The sequence below is a fragment of the Alligator mississippiensis genome, chromosome 12 (genome assembly GCF_030867095.1).
Source record: "Alligator mississippiensis isolate rAllMis1 chromosome 12, rAllMis1, whole genome shotgun sequence".
NCBI classification, from domain to species: Eukaryota; Metazoa; Chordata; order Crocodylia; family Alligatoridae; genus Alligator; species Alligator mississippiensis.
Genome location: NC_081835.1, coordinates 38451445 through 38473887, shown reverse-complemented (window position 1 = coordinate 38473887; position 22443 = coordinate 38451445). Strand labels below are relative to the sequence as shown.

The following is a 22443-nucleotide window of genomic DNA, read 5'->3' as shown; positions in this document are numbered from 1 at the left end:
GGATCCCTGGTTATTAGTATTTTGCAAAGAGAGATGCTTATAGAACATGAGAAATTGGGGGATGAGTCCATCGGTCGTTAATAACTCTTAAGTAGTTTATCATAACATCTGCTGGTGTACCCTGAGGCAGCAGAGTTCAGCATGAGTCACAGAGAGCCCCTTACAGGAAGTGGGGATGAGGGAGAGAGCAGTCTATCCTGGGATGCTGGAGAAACTGATCAAACACTATTATTCTGTGTGTGGTATGCCACGCATTCAGATTAAAGGTTGATAAACTAACAGCTTTGCAGTCACACAGACACAAGCTTCAGTCTCAAATCATCAGTAAGTATGTCAGAAAAACAATAAACATTCCATGCATAAGGTGTGAAGGAAACTCTTTGTTTGCTCTTTCTAAATCCCTTAACTTCCACAGAGGCCATAAATTAGCCCCTGCATAACTATTGAGATACTTTTAAGTTTAGCATTTACCCAAAACAGGACACCTTTTATTTTCTAGGTTTCAAAACCTGTGTAGTATCATAATTTAGTCATGCACCTTCATATAAAACTAAATCCTTCCTCTCGAATTTGAATTGTATCTTATGAATTAAACTGCATATAGATGCCAAAAGGCCAAAACTGCCTGGCTGTTTCCTTAAAATGTTTAATATGTTTTTAAACCAAAATTGTATCTCTGCCTTGTAGCAACAAATCTGCATGGTGGTTTAATGAGGGGAATTGAAATGCTGAATACTGCTTATGAAAAAAATATCGTGCCCCAGAGAAGTACTTCTATAATTATAATGTTAACAGATGGCCAACCTAATGTAGGTAAGTGTTCTAACAGATAAAACAACAGTACAATAGAGATAAGTAGGTGAAGGAAAACCATGAAGATAATTTCCCAGTCTTTCACTTCCAGAGGCATAAGACTTTATTATCCATTGATTTCAATAGTATTACAATGGTGTTAACCCTGAATAGCAAAGTGGAGAATCAGGTCTCTGGTTCCAGTTTTTGATTTACTCTCTACTACATACTGCATTTACTTGAATCTAAGGTAAGGATTATTTCCCCAGTCAGCAAAAGGGAGTGGTGAGCCCTTTGTCTTAAATTTGCATACAAAGCAAGGTGGCTGCTATGGCTCTGACTCTGGTCCTGAGCTCAGGATGGGACCAGAGATAGAGCTACAGCAACCTCCTGCCCCCTTCTCTGCTTGCCCCTTGCAGCTTTTGCCCCTCCTCCTTCCCCCAATGCCTTGTTTTCCCTGCCTCCCTATTACTATCAGCTATAGCTTGGCTGTGGCTTGGACAGGTCTGCCTCCTGGGCATGAAGCACAGAAACTCTGTCCCCTGCCCAGCCAGTCAGCAGTGCTGACTCTCCTGCATGGCACAGGAAAGGATGAGCTTGCATGTGCTGTGCTCTGGGCAGGAACAGTCTGAGCAGCATCTGACAATAAGGGCACAGGGAGAAGCAAAGACTTCAGGAAGAAAGGTCAGATGCAGTGGTGAGCTGGCACTGCACTGGTATAAACACACAGGTCAAATTAAAGTAACATGATATAAACATTACAATGAGGTTACGCAACATGTCTACTTTGGAGATTTACATTAGTGTAACTGAATATAATATTTTACTGGTGTAAAATGTCTTTTATATAAATCTTAACATAGCAGTTGATCATCTGATGGTGAATTAGGGAAAATAGTGGGATAGTGGCAACCATTTTGACCTATTCTTCATTTTACCAGAAACCCTATAGAAGTCAGGAAAGACCTGAGGAAGAATTTACCTTGGGCCATACTAGGTTGGGACTAAGAATCTCCACACCCAACTGCAGAATTGTCCCAGGCAGGCTAATCAGGGCTGCCATAATTTCCTGGGACTAATTTATGTGGAGCACTGCATCAACCCCAAAACTACCCACAGTCCTTAAAACACAAAAGTTTTTTGAGCACTGATGCCTCTTAGAAGACTTTTGTTAAGGGTTGAGAAAAACTTTTAGTTTTATTGCAACCCCCTTCCTCCCCCCTGTGCTGAAGGCAACCCCAAAAATATCTGCCTTGTAAATTAGATATTTTTAAATGCCATCTAAAGTTAGTTAAAATTTGGTGAGGTCTAAAAATATGGCTACACTCTAAAAAACATAAAGAAAAATATTTTTTTCTGTTAATGACAACAGTAGCAGACCATATAGCCTAATTGTTTTATATTGTTTGCTGCAGGAATATCAGACCCCCAGCAAATTCAAGAGAGTGTAAAAAAAGCCATTAAAGAAAAATACCCATTATACAATCTTGGCTTTGGCTACGGTGTTGACTATAATTTTTTAGAAAAGTTGGCATTGGAGAATAAAGGATTGGCTCGCCGTATCTATCCAGATTCTGATTCAGCCATACAACTGCAGGTAAAGCTATCACTATCTAAATTAGATCACCATTTTTTTCTCTACTTCCTCTGTAGTTGAAAAGGATAGTATAGCTAGATACTGGGTCAGTGTCTTCACCCCAGTGATTAGGATTTAACTACAGCAAAATTTTCCCCTTCTTTCACACAGGTGCAAAAGTGGAGCAACTGTAAATTGAGGTGGCAGTGTGAACTATTGAGTACTGTATGACACAAGACACCAACAGGCCAGGTTCTGAAGTATACTCTAAAGTGACTTATATTCATTTTGTGTCTTCCTCATTCCTAAACCAAACACAAAAATGGAAGAAGAACTTATGCCTTCTGGGTTTTATTCCCAACTCTGTCGTTAACTTTTGTTGTGTCATCCTGAGCAAGTCAGATGGAACTGTAACCTCATATATGCATGGTCCTAGGCCCATAAGGGTGAAGGAGTTTTAAAGGCATATTTTCTAATGCCCTCTGATATCCTAGCCATTCTTGGCAGATCTGGCTTCCTGTGCTTTAAATTATTTTAAATTATTCTGGCATAATAACAACTGAGTGACCAGTCCACAAGATCAGGTGGTCATCAACAGAACCCCAGCTACTCCATCCCTACCATTTTAGGTTTTTTCTTCAATGATTAGCTTATTTTGACTGAGTTTGTATTTTGATTTCATTTTCTATAGGGAATAGGGCTAGAGACTTACCTTTATAAAATGTAGGGTATTAGGATTCCTGTCTTGTGGTGAGGTATAGTAAGGTTTATGGCAGAAGGGATCTGCCGCAACTGTTCTTTTATCTGTTATCACAGGGGTGGGCAATTGCTTGGGCCTTTGGGCCGCACAGGGAGTTTTAGTGAGCTGTCGCAGGCTAGGTTAGCACCACCTCCCCGCCCCCTCCTGAACCACCCCACAACGGCTCACCAAAACTCCGTAAGTGGTTAATCCCATTGGCACATTGGGCAGCACATGCTAGGTGGGAATTGCACAATGGGGGCTGTTCTGGAGACATCGCACAGTAGGGGCGATCAGGAGCAGCAGCTCTGTGAATGCGGCCAGTCACTGCTGGGCTTTTGTCCTGAGGTGCCTGGCACAGGGTCCTACCCTGCAGCCCATATCAGGGACCGACACTCTCTCCAATTGCTAGGGCAGGTGGGTGGGAGTAGCTGTCTTGGTGCTGGGGCTCTGACTTGGAAGCCAGCGGCCACCCCCGCTCTCTAGGCAGGTGTGTCTAGTGTCATTGGGCATCCCACCCTGAGCTGCCCTCTTTACCTGGCCTGGGCAGAACCAAAGGACCCACTGCAGCCTGGACAAAATCTCTCCATGGCCTGGATCTGTCTCACAAGCTGTATTTTGCTCACCCCTGTATTATCATCTATTATGTTCCTCTGGGTGAGGCTGAAGAACTTGCTGTTTTCTTCTTTGTTTGTTCCTGCTCTTATTTCATGGAATATGTTTTTTATTTCTTATAAGTTATGTTTTTAGTTTTGTTTGTAAAAATGTTAAGAGGTCTTTGGGTGCAGGAGTGCATATCAGTTTGATTAATAATAGTAATAAGCTGTGGTTCCTCACTTTACCCTAGGGTTTTTATGATGAGGTGTCCAATCCAATGCTTTCAGATGTGGAATTGAACTACCCTGAAAATTCAGTATCTGACTTAACTAATAACAACTTTAAACACTTGTACGATGGATCTGAAATTGTGGTAGCTGGACGCATTGTAGATAATGATCTGAACAGTTTAACTGCAGATGTGAAAGCTCAAGGTGTAAGTATGGGGCTGGTTTGATTGTTTAAGGCACTATACTCATGAAATAACTGAATGTAGGAGGATTTAGATTTGCTAATGCTTAAAAATGCATAAGTACTCTTTAATTCAATTCAAAGATATATTATTGCACACTAGTGAGAATTTAAATGGACCAGAAGTATGACATTTAAAACATTTGGCTACATTTTTCTCTTTCTTACAGTAGTATCAAACTGGAATACATATAAATATATCAGACTTGTTATCAGAAACCTCAAGTCAACAATTTTTTTGGCATCTAAATTATCTACCTCATAGTTGTCAAACGTAGGGCCCATGGGCCAGATCAATCCCATAGAGTCATATGATCCAATCTGTGGGTGTCTGGACCAACCCCATGCACCACATGGGGCACATGTAGTACACAGCATAAAGGGGCAATCCATGGTGTGTGCTGCATGTGGTGCCTAGGCCAGACCAACTCTATACACTAGCTCCAGGACCAGTCTGGATAGGGCCATACCAGAGCCACCACACACGGCTGGTTTGGGAAGTGCTGCATGCACTGTATGCCCCATGTTGGCCTCCTGTGCTATATGTAGTGTGCATGGCCAGTTCACCCTGTGCGCCACTTGCAGCACACGGTGGCCCCTGGGCTCACTCTGCATGTGACACATGAGCTGCACCTGACTGGACCAACCCTGCTTACTGGTTCTGGCAGGCATGGGTGACTTGGGGCCCTATCTGGCACAGGGCTGGTCTGTCATGGGTGCCACATACAGCCCACACCTGAGAGCCCCTGTGCTTCATGCAGTGCCAGGCCCAGCCTGCACACTGCATGCACTGTAAACCCCAAAGTGGGGCCAGCACATTCTGTATGCAGTGTGCATGCTGGACTTGGTGCTGCAGGTCCTAATCTAGCCCAATCTGCAGACTGGTCTAGCAACTCCCATCTGGCCTATAGACAGGGCTGGATGAGTTTGACACCCTGATCTACCTTACCATTTAATTAACATAGTATTTAATATGATTTGAGGAACACTGCTTTTTTCCCAAGGGCATTTTTGAAAAACCTTCCCCTGAAAATAGAATCCTACTGCTACTAGGTACTGAGTGATCTAAAATTAATTTCCAGCATTCTAGTAAAACTCCTCCTGTCAATAATATTTAGGGTTCAGATACACCTGTCTGTTACACAAAAAAGTTTTTGTTATTTCTAACAGGCAGACAATGATGTAACATTTATTGCACAAGGAGATGTCAAAGAAACAACTGAAGCTCTCCAAGAACAGGAGTACATTTTTGGGGATTACACTGAGAGACTCTGGGCTTATCTCACCATTCAACAGTTATTGGAAAAACGGTAGCTAAAATATAAAATTACATTTTCTGTGAAAAAGTATGAAGACACTAGACAGTTTAATAATATGTCTTGACAGATCCTGAAAGTTTAGATCTGCTTGACCTAAGGAAGAATGCACTGCATACAGAAGTTTGGCTAAATCTATCCCAATCATGCAACTGATCCAATAAAATGTATCGCCCACAAAAATCCTTGCCTTACATACATTTCCTGGACTATAGTGGCTACAATATCAGTCAAACAATACCTAAACTGCTTACCTACTTCACCTTCTATTACATAAATACACTTGGGGGAAAAACATAAGGAATTTTTTTAAAAATTTTCTCCCTTTATATTCTCTTTTCAGATTAATTTTAATTGAATGCAAACACAATGTCAGTTTATGACTACCTGCCTCCTACCCTCTTTCCTCCAGCTACAAGGGATTAAGAAATATTTTTACAAGGACATATATATTTCCTTTATCTAAGACTCTAGAGAGAGATATATATCTCTATTACAGAGGGAAAATATAAATTTTAGTAATTTGTCTTTTCAGAAAACTTAAGTTCTGATTCTCTCTCTGCCTTCAGCATTACAGCTACTGGAGAAGAAAAAGAGAAACTTACAGCTAAAGCTCTGGAACTCTCTCTGAAGTATAAGTTTGTGACACCTTTAACCTCCATGGTTGTAACAAAGCCAGAAGACTATGATAATCAAGCTGGACTTGCTGATAAACCAATAGAAGGTACAGACATTTTCATAGCTTGTTTTACTAAGGGAAGCCAAATTACCATTTGGCTTTCCCTAAAATAGGGGTTTTTGCAATAGGGCAATTTTTAAAATATAGATCTGCATATAAATTCCTGTTCCATTTCCTTAGTCTGGGAGTTCCCCCCCACCCTGGTTCCACAACCATTTCAGTCTTGGAGTTGGGGTATTCTACTGTTCCTGGGGCTTCTTCTACATCTTCCTTTAGTGTGGCTAGCTGTCACTTCTCTTTCCCTTATTCCTTCACTGGACCAGACCAGGAGGGGAGTGTACAACTAGTCATTCTTGCAAGAGACTTTTTCTCACAAGGAAAACCTTTCAGGCTAAGATCTGGAAGATCTTTCTCCTACAAGAAGCATGTTTCCTCTGGGAGAAATTGAATGAACACCTGTATGCTTGTAGTTTCTACTGGGAGACTGGCAATTCTCTTGGTTGAAACATAATGCCTGTATGTGGCCGCTGTCTGAAGTCCACCTTATAAACTAACTGAATCAGAGATACATAAGCTTTCATGAGCATGAGCTAACTTCTTCAGATTTTATACAAGGACATGCCATTCTTTACAGAGTTACTTTCCAAGCACACAGATGGGTTACAGATTCAGGCACAGTCATCAGTTGTACTAGAACTGTAAAGGATCTCATCAAATACCAAGAAAACTGAAAGAGTAACATTGATAAGGAGATCTTGGCATCTATTTGAAATTAACATAGAGGTAAAGCAGTTACCAGAGATTAATACTTTGTCATGTGCAAAACTGAATCTAAATTTATGGTCCCACATGTGAGTATCTACATTTAATTTGTTCCTTATACAATCTTTTTACAGTCACTCATCAGAGAAAAGGGCTTGAAATTTAAAATATGACATGAATCTGAATTAAAATTTTTTTTTCAGAATATCTAATTCAATGTGTTACACTTTTATCCATATTTATCCAGCATATTATCCAACTATTTAACTGTATGAGTGAAATTGTCATTTTCTTTTTTTACTCTGTCACGTCCATTTCTTGAAACAGCTGAAGGTAAGTTTATATTTAATTATATTTATCTTAGCAAACATTTTTGATTGTTAGAGGTCATTGAATAATATTTTTGAATCAATTATTTGACACACAATTCACTTAAAAAATGTGAGTAATATTCCAATTGAATAAATCATGTGTTAATATTTTATGAACATTTTCAAACTGAATAACTGTAAATAATTTTTTCATTGAATACTCAACTCCATTGGTCTTCAAAAATTATAATGTATCCATCATTATAGAATATAGGTACTTAATATAAGTAATTAAGATGAATTGCTTGTTGTCTTGAATAATTGATTCTCAGATAACTATACAGAGGAAACTCTTTACGCAGATTCCTTCTTTGTACGTAGAAGTCAGGAGATATCAACTGCCTTTTCAATTAGAAACCCTTGCCGCCTCTATCCTCCACACAAGTCGCTTCCTAGGTTTTGAGTCTACAAGGGAGAAGTAGAGGAGACTGAAAATATGCAGGAAGCAAGTAGATGCATATCATTTGACTTCCAGCTACACAGTTTACTAGGATAAAATGAGAATTTCTGTGAGTTGGCTCCACATTCTCCTTGGGAATCCTTCAAACAGAACCCCAGTGCTAAAGGATTGGTGTAGAGGTCTTTGGGGAGGTGGCTCAGGCATCTTACAAATATTTGTTATTAAGTTGTTATTAATCTCAATTTTGATTGAGTTCATGACTTAACACCTATCATACCAATGTCTGAAACCCACTAGTAACTTTTGGCATTGCTGCAGTACAGTTAAGAAATAAGGTATGCATTTGTGACTAGGGGCTCACTGATAAAGTTGTTCTTGGCTGATACCAATGGCTGATTATGAACCAGCCATATTGGCTGATACCAATCTGATAGCCAATTTGTAGGAACGCAGCCTGGCAGCTTGGAGAGCAGCCTCCTGCTGCTAAGTCTGTGAGGGGGGAAGGGTTGGTGGGGAGGGAGGGGGCATGGAGGGGGCAGATTGAGGCCCCCATGCTGAGGGAGAAAGTGGGGCAGGGGCAGGTGCTGCCCAGCCAGGGCAATGAACGAGACCCCAGAAGCAGGATGGAACCACAGGTGGCTCTTCTGGGAAGGTGGGAAGTGGGGGTGGCTCCCTGCTGCTGTGTGTACCTCCAAGGGAAGCATGTGCCCCCGGGATTTTGTCTGCAGGGCAAGGGCAGGCTGTGAGCTTCAGGCCAGAGGCTGCACCAGTCTCTTCCTGGTGAGGGGTGGGGGCTGGGCCTGGGCTGCACTTAGGGTGGGCAGGTGGTAGTGGCACTGGGAGGGGTGGCTATAGCCCACCCAGCGCCACCTGTCCCAGTGCCTCAGAGCCCAGCCCTGGCCCAGCCTCCCTGTACCCCCTGGCTGTGAGCTCATAGTGGGCATCCTGCCCACATGCCCCCCTGCACCCTCTGCATTACCCGCCTGCAGCTCCGTCCCACTTCTGGGGTCTCATTCACTGTTGTGGCTGGGCAGCCTCCGCCCCTGCCCCACTCCCTCCCTCTCTTTAGGGGCCTCAATCTACACCCCCAATACCCCTTCCCTCCCCCACACTCCCTTTCCTCCACTGACTTACCAGCTGGACACTGCTCTCCAAGCTGCCTGGCTGCCTTCTGGCCACATGCATGCTGCAGCTGTGCACATGCACACAGTATTTATTGGTGACATTATTGGCCAAAGAAAGTTGATTGCCAATAATGTTAATTTTCCTTTTATCGGTGCTGATCCGATATGTGACCGATATACTGGTGCACCTCTATTTGTAACATATACACAATAATGTTGCCAACTCTATTGATTAGATCACAAGTCTTGCAATATTTAGTGTTTGTATAAAGCTGCCACTTCTGGAGTCATAGGAATACATTAAATTCTTGGCTTTTATTTTAAATACTGGTAAGTTTGCAATCCTCCGCACTCCTACCTCTCCCTACCCTGGGCGCTCAATAAGTTCACTGCATCTCTGCATGTTAACAATGCTAGTAGGGTCAATTAGCCAGCCAAAGCATCACACTAGTGCAACTGAACTTCCAGTACCTGAACTAGCTTAAACTGTGTAGTGTATACCGCTCTTGGCTTAAAAAGACTGCTCAAATACAATATGACATTTCCTTGGCTGTGCTAAATCTATAGTTCTCCAAGACTGGAGGGCAGGGGTAAATGCTGCCTGTATTTCCTAAATATCTAGAAAGCAGCAGATATCTGCAAGAAATTGGGGAGAATAGGTTTTGGTAGTGGTGGTTCTTTGGTCATTCAGTCATATGCTATAATACTTTTTTATTTCATTCACAGCAAGGTCTGCCCCAGTCACTCACCAATGTAAGTTATAAGCTCACTTTTCTGAATTACATAATGTTTGTCAGAGGAAAAAAAATTAGGCAATAGAATTAATGAAACAGATGGAAATAGTTTCATTTGTGTTTACACCCATATTTTAACAAAATGCCAAGACGATTCTAGCAAATTGAACATTACATAAAAAAATTGAGCAATTCTGGGTCTGGTTAGGAATTTTCATTTTTTTTAATGAGAAAAGGTTAATTTGTCAAAACTGAAAAATTTCAGGAAACAGTAGGATCTCCCAGTGGCTGCCCAAACCAAAGAGGTATAGTGTGTTAGTCTCTCTGGTCAAATGGATATTAAAATAATTTACACAAAGTGAAACAAGTCCAACAGCAGAAACAGGAGAGGTTGGTATAACCCTTAAAAACATACAAAGTTGGTCTCTGTGTTACAATCACTTGGGGTATAGAGGACCCATGTTTAAGTCCCTGCTCTGCCTGATTCAGAGGAAGACCTTGAACTTCCATTACCCACAATGCTGGTGCAACTGCCCTAATAGATACTCAGTAGGAATCTGATGCTGGCAGCAATGGAGAAAATATCCTTTGCTTCAAATGGTGAGCATAAACACCTTAAAGCAGTGGTTTTCAACTGGTGGTCTGCAGACCCCTGGGGGTCCACAGATTATGTCTAAGTGGTCCACATAAGATGACTATGATCAATCAAAAGTATGTGAATACCCACACTTACAATACAAAGGGGTGCACACCTCCATTCAAAAAAATTAGACGTCCACAAATGGAAAAAGGTTGAAAACCAGTACCATAGACAGCATCTATCATGTCATTATGCCTGATTCAGGAGTTGCACAAACTATCATGCTGCAGCTGATCAAACTTTCCATGGAACTTATGCCTTAAAACTAAGATAGGATTTGAGATTTAGCCAGTATGTACAATGTGAAAATATTAATTTTAATTGTAGTTCTTCTAATGATTTTCTTGTTTATTGTATGCAGTTTCATCAGTTTCCTCCCTGTACAGGCAGAATGCACCTCCCACTTGGTATACTAGTGGTAAGTTTGTTTTGAATAATTGTAAAGAACAAGGAAAATCTGATCTTAGGCCAGGTCTATACTAGAAAGTTTTGCTAGCATAGCTACGTCATCAAGAGGTGTGAAAGGATTACACTCTCTGGCCACCTTTGCAAAACCCTTAGTGTGTACTCATGAATGTCAACAGAAAAGGTCTTCTGTCAGCTTGACTTATTTGATTTGGAGAGGAGGTACAATAAAACTGGTAGAAAAGCCTCTTCAATTGATGTATGTTTTGCCCCACTGCTGTGTTCTGCCATCTAGCTGTAATGGCAGGAGGTCTGTTATATCAGTGGTTCTCAACCTTTTTTGTACCAGGACCCATTTGTAAACATCCTGACCCACAGCCCCCTGGCTCTGCTGGTACCTCTCACTTCTGATCCATAGGTCCCTGGCCTGGCTGATGCCCCTCACTCCTGACTCACAGCCCCCTGGCCCTGCCAGTGTCCCTCACTCCTAACCCACAGGCTCCTGGCCCTGTCAGTGCCCTCACTCCTGACCCACAGTCCCTCACCCCCATAGGCCATATTGTTGCCCCTTACTCCCAACTAGCAGCCCCCTACCTCCACCAGCTCTGCTGGAGGGGACCCCCAGCTGCCCCTGTCCTGCTTGGGCCAGAGCATGGTGGCTGCAACAGCTCCGGCTTATGCAGGTGGCAGCAGAGCAAATCCAGCCACGGCACAGGCTGGAGGAAGGAGAACAGACCTGTGGCACTCTCCCTGCCCTGGGCTGGGGCTCCCATGCTGCACCAGGCAGCTTGGTCAGAGCCCCACCTGCCCACTGAGTAGCGTCTCCCTGCCGCCCTGCCCCTGTGAGTATGGGCACCAGCCCTGGTGCTGCTGGCCCTGCCATGGAGCTCCCCACTGCCCCTGAAGAACCCCCTTCCACCCCTTCCCCCACTGGTGGGGCAGGTGCCTCCCCCCTGCCTTGTTGCAGCCTCTGCACCTGATCACCCTCCCCTAGTTCTGGCAGGCAACCCCTCCCTCCCCACACATCCCCTTCACACATGTACCCCCTTCCCGGACAGTCCTCAAGCCTTGGCCCTCCAACCCCCACTCTCCACACACTTACCTGCATCCAGCTGCTGGAGCTGCCCCCACTACCCTGTCTAGTTGCATGCTGGCTATGTACTTATGTGTGCACAGATGCACGTGTGCCTGCTGTCTCTAATTGGCCCAAACAGCTCCTTGCAGGCTGGAATGCTGTCAGCCTGCAAGGGGAGACCCATGCTTTCTCATGTTTTTCTGTGACTTACGACCCTTTCAAATATTCTTGAGACCCACTATTGGGTTGAGAAATACTGTGTTATATAGACAAGCCTTAAGAAGAAGAAAAGAAATGGAGGGACCTAAATATTAAGCTATAAAGATCAGAATTTTCTAAATTATTAATTCAGATTAAATAAAGCAACAACTGGTTTTGCTCCTGAAGCTTTCATGTTACTGGGAACTGGTTCATCATTGTGTGAAGTGCTGTGGCACTCTCTACAGGATGGGAGTGAGCACCCAGCCCAGCATGATTTACAGTGGGCAAGTGAGATAAAAAAGCAAAAAAAAAAAAAAAAAGAGATGACAGTAGAGTTCTGACTACATAACTGAGCAGTCAGTTGCAGCAGTGGGGGCAGAAGGGGCATGAGGATAAAGCAGTGCGGGTACCTATGTCATGGAATGCTTAGTGTCCACACACAGCACTGAACTGGTTCACGGTGAACAGGTTCAAAATAGTACTTGATTTTCCAGGTATACTTTTGAACCATTTTAAGTAGCATTAAACCAGTTTAACAGGTTCTGGTTATTTTGGTACTTTGTTTTTGTCTAATTTTAACCCATCATTTCCATGAGGGCACTGGTGCATTGGCTGAGATGTACCATACTCTGGGATAGACTTGCGGGATCTGTACTTTCTGATGGTTTTGTTGTAGGGGGTGTTGATTGTTGTGTCAGTGGAGATGAATTGAAAGGTTCTACACTGATTGCTAAAGCAGGTTTTTGTTCTGTTTGGTAGCTGTTGATCAGTGGGGAGTTTGCTTCTGATAATGAGCTGGCTGAGGTTAGGGGGTTGTTTGAAAGCCAGGAGCAGGAGAAGGAGCAAGGGGGAGCTAGAAATATCTATCTCAAGATTTGATCTTTTTTGAGTATAGGCCGGGGCGGGCAATTATTTTGGGTGGAGGGCTGCTTAATGAGTTTTAGTGAGGCATCGAGGGCCGCAAGGGTAGCCCTGCCCCTTGGCAGGTGCCTCGCCCCCTGGTCACCATCATGTGACTGGAAGTGCCCCCTAACCTCTGACCCTTGCCACTGGAAGTCTCTCCCCTTGCCCAGGAAGTACTCCTTTTGAGGCTGGGGACAGTTTGCTTTTATATTGTGTGTGGAGGGGCAGGGGGTGTATGGCTGGGGAAGTATGTGGTTGGGGGGATGTGTGGGGTGTGGGTATGGTGCAAGTGTGGTGTATGGGGGCATAGGAGGGGTGTGGGGGTGGGTGTACGTGTGGGATATGTGTGGGTGTGGTTGAGGTGTGGGCTGTGTGGGACTGCTGGGTGTGTGTGTGTGGGTATATGCGTGGGGTATGTTTGGGTTATCATGTGGATGTGTGTGGGGTGTTTGGGACTGTTGTATGTGTGTGTGTGGGTATGATGAGGGGGTAGGGTGTGTGAGGGAGTGTGGGTGCGTGTGTGGGATGTGGGTGTGGGGTGTGTGTAGGGGTGTGGGGTATGTGTGTGGTTGAGATGTGGGATGTCTGTGTGTGTATGTGAGGTGGGTATGGTGGGGGTCAGAGTGTGGATGTATGTGTGGGATATGTATAGTGGGGTGTGTGGGACATTGTTGGGTATGGAGTGGGGTGGGGTCTGTAAGGGTGTGTGTGTTTGGTGTGGGTAGGTTGGTTGTGCACCTGTGGGGGCTTCCCCTTGCTTGTTCTTTGCAATGTGGCTGAGCTTAGCCCTCCCCCACACCCCCCGTGGGCGGGAAGGGGAGGGGAAGGGGATTGGCGTTGCCTGCCTGGCTCCAGTGCTTTGCAAAGGGCAGGAAAACAGTTGCCACTGCTGGCAGCAATAGAAGCTAGGGCTGTGCAAAATTTCGCAGCCAGTTTTGTTTCAACACTGTTTTGACCTGTTTCGAGGTTGAAACAGCAAAATCAAAATGGAATAGATATAGTCAAAACAGCCTCGAAACAAAATGAGGCAAGTCGAAACATTTCGCCGTTTCAACGCTGTTTCAATGTTTTGCCCATAGGCTATAATGGGGAAGAACAAAACAGCCTATAGCCTTGTCATTTCTGCCTTGATTTGGATGAAACTTGCAGAAATGGTAGCTCTTTCTGAGGGCATGAAGCCTGCCAAGTTTCAAGGAGATAGGTATAGCAGTTTATGGGAAACTGCACCCCAAATTCTTGAAAACAAAACTCATGTTACATGTATGTGTTAACCCACAGTGGGGTCAAAACTTCAGGCCTGCTAGCCCCTGTGGAGGCAGGAAAGCCTGCCAAGTTTCAAGGAGATAGTTGCAGGGGTTTGGGGGAAACTGTACCTCAAGCTGCAGACAAGCAAAACTCGTGACACAGGTGACAGTGTGTGTGTCAAGGCACAGCAGGGTGAAAACTGCAGGTGTGATAGCCCCTGCTGAGGCCACAAAGCCTGCCAGCCTGTCAAGGAGATAGCTGTAGGGGCTTCTGGGTTCTGGGGCCCTGCATTTCTAGCTGCTGACAGGCAAAACTCATGTCATGGGTGCTTGTGCAACCGTGTCTGCCTTGAGGCATGGGGGGGGCAAACTACTGCAGGCCTGGCTACTAGGCCCTGCTGCACCCACAAAGTCTGCCAGCTGTTAAGGCCTTTATATCCTTGTCAGGGCTGAAGCCTTCCCAGCCTCGGCCCCCTTTTTCTCTTGCTGGTTCCTGATTCCTAGGCCCATGGTGCCAGACCTGGAAGTCTAGAGTCCAAGCTTCTTTCTCAACTCTGCCCTGGACCCTCTGGCTCCAAACTCTGCCCTGCTCTGAGGCCTCTGACCCCAAACTCTGCCTTGAGCCTAACCCCTGGCAGGGCTGTAGGTGATCACGTGCCCCTTGGGATCACGGGTCCCTATAAAGGGACCTCCAAACCACCCCTTAGTTCCTTCCACAAACCACCAGGAAAAATGCAAACCAAAACATCATAACTTAATTCTCCAGCATACTGGCTGTCTGAAATTCTCCAGCATACTGGCTGTCTGAAATTCTCTATCCATACTCAGTCTCATTCTCTGCTAGTCATCAGCTCCTTAGTGGCCTCTTTCCAGGACAGCAGGATTTCATAGATTTCATAGACATTAGGGCTGGAAGGGACCTCGGAAGATCATCGAGTCCAGCCCCCTGCCCAAAGGGCAGGAAGTCAGCTGGGGTCATAGGATCCCAGCAAGATAAGCATCCAGTTTCATCTTGAAGGTGTTCAATGAAGGCGCTTGAACCACTTCCGGTGGCAGGCTGTTCCAAACCTTGGGGGCTCGGACAGTAAAGAAATTCTTCCTTATGTCCAGCCTGAAATGATCTTGAAGTAGTTTGTGACCATTCGACCTCGTCATCCCTTGGGGCGCTCTGGTGAACAAACGTTCCCCCAGATACTGGTGGTCACCCCTGATAAACTTGTAGGTGGCCATCAGATCACTGCTGAGCCTGCGCTTTTTCAGGCTAAAGAGCCCCAGGGCTCTCAGCCTGTCATCGTAGGGTCTGCTTCCCTGACCTCTGATCATGCGCGTGGTTCTTCTCTGGACTCTCTCAAGCTTCTCCTCATCCTTTTTGAATTGTGGAGCCCAAAACTGGATGCAGTACTCCAGCTGCGGCCTCACTAATGCCGAGTACAGGGGGAGAATGACGTCCCGGGATTTGCTTGAGAAGCATCTATGGATGCAAGCCAGCGTTTTGGTTGCTTTACTAGCCGCCGCGTCGCATTGCAGGCTCATGTTCATCTTGTGGTCAATGATGACCCCCAAGTCTCTTTCTTCCATAGTGCTAGCTAACATAGCACTGCCGAGCCTATAAGGATGCTGCAGGTTTTTTTCCCCAAGGTGGAGAACCTTGCATTTATCGGCATTGAACACCATCAGAGTCTTGTCCGCCCACTTGCTGAGCCTGTCCAGGTCAGCCTGGATCACCCGCCTGTCTTCTGGTGTGGATGCTTTGCCCCAAAGTTTGGTGTCATCGGCGAACTTGGCCAGTCTGCTTCTGACTCCAGTGTCCACATCATTAATGAAGATGTTGAACAGTATGGGTCCAAGGACAGAACCTTGGGGGACCCCACTGGTCACAGGACACCACGATGAGTGACTTCCATCAATTACTACCCTCTGGGTCTGACCCCGGAGCCAATTTTCCAGCCAGTGGATCGTGGAGGACCCAAGGCGACAATTGGTCAGTTTCTCCAAGAGGCGATCATGGGAAACCAGATCGAAGGCTTTTTTGAAGTCAAGATATATGACATAAATCTCTTCTCCCTTGTCCAGGTGATAGGTCACCTGGTCGTAGAAGGAAATGAGACTGGTCAAGCAAGACCTACCTGCAACAAACCTGTGCTGGCTATCCCTTAAGATGTTGACATCGGCCAGTCCATCCAGGATGGTCTGAGAGACATCCTGGATGTCTCTCAGGCCATCCTCTGCAAGTAGTCTGATGCAGGGCTCCTTCCCCTTCAGCCTCCAGTGCCATACTGCCCATTTCTGGCTCAGGGCCGATGTGTATATATCTCCTCAGCCCTGCCCCCTGCTGGTCACCTACCTCCCTCAGCTGTCACAGGTGTTTCCTGATTCAGCTTTCTAGCTCAGCCTCAGGGTGGCTCACTGCTTCTGGGTCCTGCAGTGCTTTTGTGCAATCCTCCCATCCCTGATCCTGCCTCAACATTGGTTTTGTGGTGAGTGTTTACTTTGATGATGGAAGTGATGGATGGTCACTTCCATCATCAAATCTGTCCCTAGGGGCTTGGTTGGCCAGCAGGCCCTGGGGTTTTTTTCCCCTTCTCAGTAATGGAGCAAAGGGTGCTATCCTGGATGTGGATCATGGTGTCTAGAAAGTTGATGTAATTGCAGGAATATTCCAACAAGAATTTGATTGAAGAGTGGTAGATGTGGAACCTGTGGTATAGAAGTCTTTAAGCAATTCTAAGTGTTCAAACTAGGTGATGAAAATATCATCTATATAATGCAGGTATAGTGCCAGTGGGTCCTGGGTATGACCATAAACTGCATCCAACTAGAGGGCCTGGTGGCAACGTGGTGGAACTAATTGTGGTAGTGTAGCTCCCATAAAATACCACAATATTGCAACCTCCTGAGTAAGGTGAGTATAGGATGTGTGGTGGTGGGGGCTGCTCTCAGGGGCTGGAACTGCTGGGGACAGACCCTGATGCTCCCAGAGGAGGGCCCAGGGACCCCAGCACCATAGAAAACTTACCTGGGAGGCAGGCCGGGACAGGGAAGGAGCAGCATGAGCCGGCACTGTGCCAGCTCTTCAAGCAGCTGTCAATCAAGCTGGGCTGTGGCTGACTGATGATATCAGCTGTGACTGCCACCACGGGAGATTTAAAAACCCTGGTGGAAGCTGGGTGCGGGTGGGAAAACAGGAGGCGGGGTGCCAGGTCAAGACTACTCCCACAACTCTGCCCCACCGCGAATGAGTGATGGCAAGAGCAGGAAGCCAACCAAGGCTTCCCAACCCTTAGCCTCTGGGGTGGAGGCCCATGGCCAGCCAACACTGCAGGGCATATAATGGGCATAGCCCCCTCCAAGCCTGTGGGAGGCACCACAGACCCAGGTGCAGCATGGGGACAGAGCCGAGCCAAGGAGTAAGAGGGAAGGGCAGGCTGAAACTCCAAGCCTGCACTCCCAGCAGATGCCGATGAGGTGGAGACCCATCAGGGGCATTTGAGGAGTCGAAGCCAGGAGTAGGGGTGGTTTCATAGTTAGTAGGGTCAGAAGGGACCTGAGCAGATCATTAAGTCTGACACCCTGCCATGGGCAGGAAAGAATGCTGGGGTCAAATGACCCTGGCTAGGTGTCTATCTATCCTCCTTTTGAGGACCCCCAGGGTAGGAGCGAGCACCACTTCCCTTGGAAGTTGTTTCCAGATCCTAGCTGCCCTGACTGTGAAGTAGTGCCTCCTGATATCTAGCCTGAATCTACTCTCTGTCAACTTATGTCCATTATTCCTTGTTGCTCCTGGTAGTGTTTGGGGGAACAGGGACTCTCCCATTGCCTGCTGGTCCCCCTTGGACAGTTTATAGATGGCCACCAGATCCCTTATCAGCCTTCTCTTGTGGAGGCTGAGCAGGTTCAGGTCCCTTAGCCTCCCCTCATAGGGCCTGCCTTGCTGCCCCCTGATCATGTGAGTGACCCTCCTCTGGACCCTCTCCATGTTGTCCACATCCCTCCTGAAGTGCAGCACCCAGAACTGGATGCAGTACTTCAACTGCGGCCTGACCAATGTCACATAGAGGGGGAGGATCACCTCCTTGGACCTGCTTGTGATGCATCTATGGATGCATGACAAGGTGCAGTTAGCCTTTCTGACTGCGTCCTCACATTGTTGGCCCATGTTCATCTTGGAGTCAGTAATGACTCCTTTTCTGCCTCTGCACTGACGAGAAGGGAGTTCCCCAGGCTGTAGGTATGCTGCTGGTTCTTTCTCCCCAGGTGCAATACCTTACATTTGTCAGTATTGAAACCCATCCTGTTCTCATCCACCCACCCCTGTAACCTGTCCAGATCTAATTGCAGCCTGTTCCTCTCCTCTAGCATGCTCACTTCTCCCCACATCTTAATGTCATCCACGAATTTGAACAAGGTGCTTTTCACCCCTTCTTCCAAGTCGCTGATGATGTTGAACAGTGTGGGACTGAGGACCGAGCCCTGGGGAACCCCACTGCCCACATCTCTCCAGGTTGAAAATGACCCATCCACCACCAGTCTCTGGGTGTGGCCCTTCAGCCAATTTGCGACCCATCTGACTGTGCAGGCACTGACACCACAGTCGTCTAATTTTTTAATGAGAATGGGGGGTGAGAGACAGTGTCAAAAGCCTTCCGAAACTCCAGAAAGACTACGTCCACCATGATACCTGCATCTAAGGATTTTGTGACCTGGTTGTAGAAGGCCACCAGGTTGGTCTGACAGGACCTGCCTCTAATGAACTGATGTTGGTTGCCCCTGAGCATAATCTCCCCTGCTGGTCCCTCGCAGATGTGCTCCTGCATGATTTTCTCAAAGAGCTTCCCCAGGACCAAGGTAAGACTACTGGGCCTATAGTTCCTGGGTCCTCCTTCCTCCCTTTTTTGAAAATGGGGACCACATTGGCCCTTTTCCAGTCCTCTGTTACCTCACCAGAGCACTATGAGTGCTCGTAAAGCTGTGCCAGGGGTCCCGCAATGACCTCTGCTAATTCCCTCTGGGGTGGAGGTCGTCAGGACCTGCTGATTTGAACACATCTAGTCCCTCCAGAAGTTCCCTGATTAGGTCCTCACTGACCCTGGGCCTGGCTGTGCCTTCCCTGGGACCACTGGGGATCCCAGTGGGGGGGATGACTTGGTTCCTGCTCAGAAAAATGGAGGCAAAGAAATTGTTAAAGAGATTAGCTTTGTCATCTGGTGTGACCACCAGATTTCCTAGTGTGTCTTGCAGAGGCCCCTAGTTACCCGGTACCTTCTTTTTACCCCCTATGTATTTAAAAAAGGACTTCTTGTTATCCTTGATCCGGGTTGCTAGTCCCAGTTCCATCTCCGCCTTAGCCTTCCTAACAGCCCGACTACAATCTCGAGCAAAGGAGGTATAATCCTCCCTGCTGATGGCCCCTTCCTTCGATTGGGTGTATGCTTCCTTTTTAGCTTTGAGACATTCCTGGATGCTTTTGGTGAGCCATGGGGGCTTTTGAGCACTCTTGCCCCTCTGATCTGTATTGGGAGTGTCACTCTTTGGGCTTGGAGGATTGTCTCATTAAGGAACGACCACTCTTCTTGGGCTCCCAACTCCTCTCCCCTCCAGGACCTCAGAGCCTCCCTGACTAGTCTCCTTACCTCATTGAAATCCACCCTCCTAAAGTCCAGGGCTGCTGCCTTGTTGCAGGCCTTTAACACACTGCGCTAGATAGTGAATTCCAGTAGGCGATGATCGCTATCACCCAGGTGGTCGAGCACCTGCAGTCCCCTCACCAGGTCATTGCTTGTGGCCAGGACCAGGTCCAACAATGCATTTCCCCTGGTGGGACTGTGCAGATGGAGGTCCTGTAACTCAGCTAGAAACCTATGTGAGCGGTCAGACCTAGCTGACTGCTCTTCCCAGCAGATGCCCGGATAGTTTAGGTCACCCATGATGACCACGTCCTTTGACTTAACTGCCTCTGCAAGCTGACCTGAGAGTTCTTCTCCCTTGCTGGGTGGCCTGTAGTAGACACCCACTGTTAAGTCCCTTTCCCCCCAACCCCCTTGCATTCTGACCCAGAGCACTTCAGTGTGCCCCTCCTCTGACCTTGTGCTACTTGTTGAGGATGTGTATTCATCCTTGACATAGAGCACCACACCCCCACCTTTCCTTCCTCTCCAATCTCTCCTGTACAGCCTATAGCCCTCGTTGTTCACTGCCCAGTCATGCATTAGATCCCACCAAGTTTCAGTGAGCCCCACTATGTCTGGGTTTGTGTTAGCTAGCAGGAGGGCAAGTTCCTCCTGCTTGTTCCCCATACTATGAGCAATAGTGTAGAGGCATTTAAGGCCTCCTGAAGGTGCATGCATCGCCCCCCCATAACCTCAGGGCTGTCCGGGCCCCTGTCTCTTACCTGGGTATTTCTTGTGCTCATCGCCTGTCTTGGCTGGGCTGTTCTTGTGGGTGACTCTTGGTTCGGTGTTCTGTGGCTCCCTCCATCCGCATCCTCCCTTTCCCCTGACAAGCCTAGTTTAAATCCGATGGAGGAGAACAGCCAACCTGAAAGAGAACACGTGCTTACCTTTGGGGGAGAGGTGAAGCCCATCCCACCCGAGCATGTCTCTTGTCCTATGGCATGGGGATGGTCCAAAAAGCCAAAGCCTGCCTTGAGACACCATTTCTAAAGCCCCAAGTTGACCTCTCTGATGCAGGTCCCATGGCGTCGTCCACGTCCACTCACTGGAAGGACAGATGAGATCACCTGTGCCCCTGTCTCCAGCTTGCCTCACTGAGTTTGGTAGTCCATCATCAGGCAATCTGGGCTGCTCCTGGCCACATCATTAGTGCCCACATGGATTAGGATCATGGGGTAGTTATCAGTGGGCCAGATAATGTCTGGGATCATCTCCATCACATCCTGAATCCTCGCTCCAGGTAGACAGGAGACCTCACGTGTCAAGGGATCCTGGCGACAGATGGGACCTTCTGTACCTCTCAGGATGGAGTCACCTATGAAGAGCACTTGGTGTCTCTTCCTCTGGGTCAGCTTGCCTCCTTCAGTCTGTTCTGTGCATGGACTGGCCTCCTCTCCAGAGGTTTCCTCCTCTCCCTCCTCTTCCTCCAGTGTCACCAGGGCCTCATACCTGTTCCCCAGCTGGACTGGGGAACTGGTACTGCACTGCTGCGAGCAGCCCTGGCTCTGGTGGGGGAAACTTCTGCCATTCTGCTGTGGAGGGCACCTCCTGGGGTGCTTCTCTCTTTGGTGCATGGCCCTGCAGGGAAAGGAAATACCTGTCAATTTCATCCTCTGCTTCTCTGATCCCCCCTTCAGACTGCTAACCTCCTCCTGGAGCTCCCTTACCTGCCCCTCCAAGGCCCTAAGATGGACACCTGCAGGACAGGTGTGGGGGCTCCCATTCCCTGTCCCCCCCCCGGCCCTGCTGGGCATCCCACACAGGCCAGAGGGTAGGACGACGCCAGCTCCCCCATGGGCTCCATCTGGGTGGAGGCCTCAGAGAAGCCCCGGGTAGGCAGTGCCCCCTGGCCAGGGGCCCTAGCAGCACTCTGCATTGATACCATTTCTTTTTTTTTGGTGTGTTGCCTTCACCTTTTCCTTGCCAAAGACTTCCTCCTGGCCCCTCCTGCTTGTCTGCCTGCGTGAACACTGGTGCAAACACCAGCACACCCTTACAGGGCGCGCCTGTTTGCATGCTCTGTTCGCGCACATGTTTTGGGAATGTGGCTCCCTGCCAGCTCAGCTAAAAGGGATCCAGGGGGCTTCCCCTCCAGATCTGGCTCAGCTGTGCCAGCTCCCTCTGCTCCACTTACCTTAGAGGGATCAGCTGCTGCTGCCCCCGCCGGTCAGGTAAGGGGGCACATGTGTGTGTGGGGATGCTCCTGGCCCCTGAGATGGTGGCACAAAGATCCTCAAGGTTGGCAAGTGGTTGGGGTGTAGGGGAGCTGGAGCCCCAGGAGCAACTGCGATGAGCCAGTGAGTATTGCCATCTCTGGGCCGGGGGAGGAACACCACAGAACCCCTCCTTTCTGTTACAGTTCCATCAAGTCATGGCTGGTGAGTCAGGGGCCTGGCTCAAGGAGCAGGGAGATACTCACATTGCCCAATGAGGGTGCCACAGGATGTCTCAAAATTGTAGCCCTCGCTGCCTTGTGGATATTCCTTGGTTGAAGTAAGGTAAAGGGGCCTCACCCTGACAGAAACATGCCCTTGCTGAGGTGTTAGGCAGTCAGCAGCATCTCTTATGCGTTGTTCTCTGGCAGAAGCTACAACCATCAAGAAACTGAGCATCTGGATTTGGTTTGGCCTTTGTATCAATGGTCTGAAGGGAGGATGGTAGGTCTAAGGCAACCTCCACTCCTCCATATTCTTGCCTAGGTGTACACATAAAAACTGTTGATGTGATGGTCTCAGGACTCCGTAA

The 22443-nt window shown here is 47.3% G+C and overlaps 1 protein-coding gene across 3 annotated transcripts in view; it reads left to right on the top strand.

The window, feature by feature from the left end:
* LOC102559722 (inter-alpha-trypsin inhibitor heavy chain H3) overlaps positions 1-22443 on the top strand; it is a 134343-nt gene that overhangs the window by 69127 nt on the left and 42773 nt on the right. For all 3 annotated transcript variants that reach the window (XM_059716066.1, XM_059716065.1, XM_059716064.1), the window contains 7 exons: positions 688-813; positions 2208-2389; positions 3955-4140; positions 5346-5485; positions 6061-7265; positions 9554-9580; positions 10563-10619. In XM_059716066.1, the coding sequence (XP_059572049.1) occupies positions 688-813; positions 2208-2389; positions 3955-4140; positions 5346-5485; positions 6061-6283 (857 nt within the window). In that variant the 3' untranslated portion in view covers positions 6284-7265; positions 9554-9580; positions 10563-10619. The remainder of the gene's footprint in view (positions 1-687; positions 814-2207; positions 2390-3954; positions 4141-5345; positions 5486-6060; positions 7266-9553; positions 9581-10562; positions 10620-22443) is intronic.